Source organism: Clupea harengus, chromosome 8 (assembly GCF_900700415.2).
Source record: "Clupea harengus chromosome 8, Ch_v2.0.2, whole genome shotgun sequence".
Lineage (NCBI taxonomy): Eukaryota > Metazoa > Chordata > Actinopteri > Clupeiformes > Clupeidae > Clupea > Clupea harengus.
In genome coordinates, this window is record NC_045159.1 from 1,431,591 (window position 1) to 1,436,590 (window position 5,000).

The 5,000-nt window shown below is 43.0% G+C and overlaps 1 protein-coding gene across 1 annotated transcript in view; it reads right to left on the reverse strand.

The window, feature by feature from the left end:
- The window catches only part of tenm1 (teneurin transmembrane protein 1), an 85,586-nt gene that overhangs the window by 37,248 nt on the left and 43,338 nt on the right, over positions 1–5,000 (reverse strand). Inside the window, exons 9-11 of the mRNA XM_042708379.1 lie at positions 4,590–4,784; positions 2,596–2,796; positions 410–595 (exon numbers count right to left, since the gene is read on the reverse strand). Coding sequence (XP_042564313.1) covers positions 410–595; positions 2,596–2,796; positions 4,590–4,784 — 582 coding nt within the window. The remainder of the gene's footprint in view (positions 1–409; positions 596–2,595; positions 2,797–4,589; positions 4,785–5,000) is intronic.

Here is a 5,000-nt window from a genome sequence, read left to right on the forward strand (position 1 = left end):
CAATTTAACAGTGAACAGAAGCCGGGGAAACAGCTGTTTCATGGTCTGGACTCAATGCCAGCTATCTACCCATACCCACTACAAAGAACTGGCACAACAAAGAAAGACACTTAAAAACCGAAAAGGACAAACTATTTCACCGACACTGCATTTGCTTTATGTTCACAAATGTGAATATGCAGTATTTATTCACTGTAAGGGGAAATAAGTTCCAATAGACACTTTACAACATGTCAACAAACAAAAAATCTTTCATTTGCAAGTCATTCCAAAAATAAAGGTCCGTACATGTACTTTATTTTTTATCACATATGCCCATGGTAGCTAATTCTGTGAATTATTTTGGAAGAGGACGAGAAAAGCAATATTGAGCCGATGTTTGTATTCCAGGTGGGAATATTACACTCACCGATGGTGCAGTGTTCTCCCTCCCAGCCTGCGTGGCACAGACACCTGCCTCCCTTACACTCTCCATGTTCCTCGCACACTGGATGACATGCCTGTCTATCACAAGCAGGCCCCTCCCACCCCTCCTCACACTGGCACCGCCCACCAGAGCACACACTGTGGGAGCTGCAGGGCGTGGGACACTCCTCTGCAGGGAGAGACAAACAGAGGGGCAAAAGAGTTATTCACACTTCTCAACGATCTCAATTATCAACATTATTTGCAAATGGACAGATATACCATTCATTATAGACATTTCACTTATTAATGAGTAAAGTTTGCTTTCAGTATTGAATACACTGTTTGACCAGAGTGTTTGAGTGTCAAGAAAACTGGGAAAACAACAAGTAAGTGCCTACTCAATCTGCTCCTGCAGAAATGATGTAATTCCAACTAAACCACATGCAACACCCGTAGCCTGACATTAATGATGTGCCAGAATTGGTGGTCAATTTTTGTGAACTGAATTGATTTAGCAGCTGAATTTGTTTAGCAGTTTAAAGGGATGGTTCAGCCAAAATCACATTGTCCCCAATTCATAGTTATTTCCTGTGCAGTCAACTCTCCACCACATGTCTGGTGTGGAAATGCATTTACTGGTAGTGGCATGTTACCATTGCAAAAAAAATGATGAAAATCTAACAGTATGGAAAATAAAAATGGCATATGCCCCAAAACAGCTATGGCTCTATGTAACAACATCATTAGTACTACTACACCTGGAACTGTAGAAGTGACAGATCAGGTCTGGGTCAAACTGTGAAGACTTACGTATAAGACATTCAGTATAATCCAGTCAAATATTTTCAGTCAAATATTTGGCATAGGCTGATATCAGGGGCAAATGTAGGCTTGAGATTGTCACTGCTGAGAACTTGCATCATGTCCCAGAATCATAAATGTACTTACATTTACTTATATCTACTTATATATAGCATGTCCTTTCTTTTCCGATGGAATATGTCCCTAATACACTGCAGATGGCAAACACAGCAAGGTAAGCTATGGTGCCAAACATCGTCTCAATAAAGCAAAGAAGAGGAGCAGCACCATTAGAATGCAGCTGTTATGACACAGTAAGCACAGGCTATATTAGCAGTAGCCAATTTAACAGAAACTGGTCAAATAGAGCAAATGTATTATTTTACCTGTACCTGATCAAACAGAAAATGGCATCATTTTGTAAGCAATGTTTGGAATAAAGGCTGCTGCAAATTATGCAAACTTCAAAGATACATGATAAAATCCTGAAAAAAAATACTTTAACGTTAACAAGCAAACAATTTGTATGCACCCGAATCTAAGTCAGCAACAGCAGTTAATTGCAGGCACTTTAAACTCCTCTCAAATTTGTCTCTCCCCAATCTCGCTCCTCCCTATCTCCTCTCCCTGAAGAAATAATCTGTAATGCACATATTCAGGCCAGAGATTGGAGGGAGGCAGTCTGCATCTTCAATCAAAGGAAGACGTGTAAGAAAGAATAAGTGGGGAAAAGATGACCCAGATGCAGCAACGTTCGAGAGAGATGAACAGATAAAACAGGCTCTAAAAATAAAGGATTTAAATGGTAGACAAGAGAGGTGGTAGGTGGGGGTGGGGGGGGTGCGCTTCACAGAAGCCATTTTCCCCCCGGGTGGGAGGCTCTTTGCATCCGCATGCTGAATTCACAAGGCTAAGGGATACAGCAGCAGCAGCAGCAGCACTTACTGATACCGCAAGAAGCTGCAAAGCCATTAGAGACCCATCAGCTCTCACTGACGTCTCAACCCACCAGCTCCATTCATTTGTCCGCATCATCACAGCTGAAACTAGTATCACATAGTGCATGTGTGTGTGTGTATACGTTTGTGTGTGTGACTGAGTGAGAGAGAGAGAGAGAGAGAGAGAGAGAGAGAGTGTGTATGTCTCTGCGTGAGTGTGTGTGTGTTGTGGGGTGGGGTTGCACACACACACAAAAGAGTAGCATTTTAGATGATGAGCATACTCCACCTGTAGCATGCTTGTGAGTGAGTGAGTGAGTGAGTAAGAGAGAGAGAGAATGTATGTCTGTGTGTGTGTGTGTGTGTGTGTTGTGGGGTGGGCATTGCACACACCGAAAAACTGAGAACTAGAGTGTTTTAGATGATGAGGAAGATGATGATACTCCACCTGTAGCACAGTCCGTTCCTGTCCAGCCCTTCTCACACACACACACTCCCGCGTCGGGCTGGTAGCCGCCGTGGCCCGAGCACTGCTCCTGACAAGAGGGGAGGGGGGTGTCACAGTTCACTCCTCCCCATCCAGAGGTGCACAAGCACTCTCCTCCCACACACACACCATGCCCGGAGCACTGGGGATCCTCACAGTCCACTGGAGAGGGGGAGAGACAGGGGAGGGCGGTGATAGACAGAGAGAGAGAGATAGAGAGAGAGAGAGAGTTGGAGTAAACAGAGAAATCCAGGGGAATGGTACAAGTGGTCTCCATTAACTGGTTTGTATTCTCCAGACCATTCGAAATGGGGAATACTCAATTATGTGTTTATGTGTGAGAATGCTCTGGGGAATTACATGATGAGCAAGGCTATATATTTCAAATAGTCTAACTATAGAGTCAATCATCTGGAAAAAAATAGGACTGAACTGTCACTATCATATGATTTTTTTAAGCAAATATGTAAATAAGGGCTGGTGTTCACTTTCTCTGAAATACACTGTATTAAAAAGGCAAGTCCACTTTCTGCACTGCAACAAATAGTTGGATTTACTTAATTGTATTGTGGCCATTGGCTGCACATGGATGAAATGTGTTCAATCAAAATATTTGTCTTTCAGTTTACTAAATGTATTTATGCCTGTATGTAAAACACTTGACTTGACCAACTAATTCCAATGAAGTTGTTTAAATTGAGTTTACATGAAAGAGGTGCTACAGACCTAACATTATGGTGTTACGCATCTTGATAAGCAGGGACATACTGAGCATAGGGTTGCATAGAAAATCACACACAGTCACTGCTTCTAGGGATACCACATTGTCGTGTCGTACCTCAGAAGCATGTTCAGAAAGATGAATTATACTTTATTAATACCTGACATACTCATGGTGGGACTGAAGCATGACATGCCGAAACAAACTCCCAAATTCTATTGGTTTCTAAGAGCCACTAACAGTAACTAATACATATGAATACTTTTAGCAACACTAATAGCAAAGCTTGATTATTTCTACCTTCTTGCAAAGGATTATGGGAATACATTTAACAAGGAATTGGTGACAGCCAGGCTCTCCAGAGACCCCATATGATCATTTGCCTGCCTGGTTGTGAACTTTTTCTTTTTTTCTTATTCTTACATGATTCATTGAACGCTGTGAGGAAAACACATTAGTTCGACGTAATAGCATAATGTTTCAAAGAGGAACGAGACTAGTTTGTGTAATTCCAATGTAATGTGGTTTAGTGAATTGGACAATCCCTCTTTTCCCTTTTCTTTCCAGTGTATATGATACTAGTCATAATATTGGCCAAGCCTAAAGAGCTGGTTGCCAATTAAGCATACAAATTCAAACTAAATTGTGAATTAGTTACAAAACCTTTCACACAGAACAAGCCATTCACTATTCAAGTCATTGCACTAATCAATGTTCAAGAGATAGATAAACACAGGGCCGTCGTCATAGTGATTTAATGTATGACAATCCCTGACTGCACTACTGTGAAGGAAGTTCACTCTGCCTGACTAACTAGGCCTGCATGGCCTGCAGCTCTTAAGGCTTAACCGCCCCACAGCTCCCCTACACCTGAATAAAAGATGTGCTTACTGTCAGATAAAAGACAAGATGCTTAGACCTCTGCCTTCCGTATCGGCATGCATGTGTCTGACAGAGGTGGTGTTAGCATGCACTTATGGGGATTATTAGAGATATAAAACAATACACTGAGAGAAAGAGAAACAGAAATAAAAAGAGAGAGAGAATGAAATGGAGAGAGGGAGAGAGAGGTAGAGAGAGAGAGAAATAGAGAGATGCAGAGAGAGAGAGGCAGAGAGAGAGTAAGAGTGTTTTTGAACATGTCATCTGTGAGTGTGGAGGTGGTGTGCTGTGTGTGGGGGGCTGATGTCTGTATGATGCAATGTGTGTAAATGTGTTAGCGTGGGAGCTTTACCTTGCTCACAGTTGTTGCCCTTGAAGGCTGGCGCACACAAACATTTGCCGCTGACGCACTCGCCGTGGTTGGAGCAGGTGGGGTCGATGCACTGATCCTCCTGCACGTCGCACTCCGCGCCCTTCCAGCCAGAGTGGCACTCACAGTGGCCCTTCTCATAGTCCCCATTCCCACTGCACAGCACCGGGCAGGAGTCTGCAACACAGGCACACACCACACACGCACACACACACACACACACACACACACACCACACATACACATGTGGGTGTACTTAATACATAGTTTTATATTTTTTAATGAACATCTCATCTTCCTCAACCCCCCCCCCCCCCCCTTCCCTCTCCACACACACACACACACACACACACACACACTTCAAGTTGGTTAGAAATTACTTAATAAGGGATA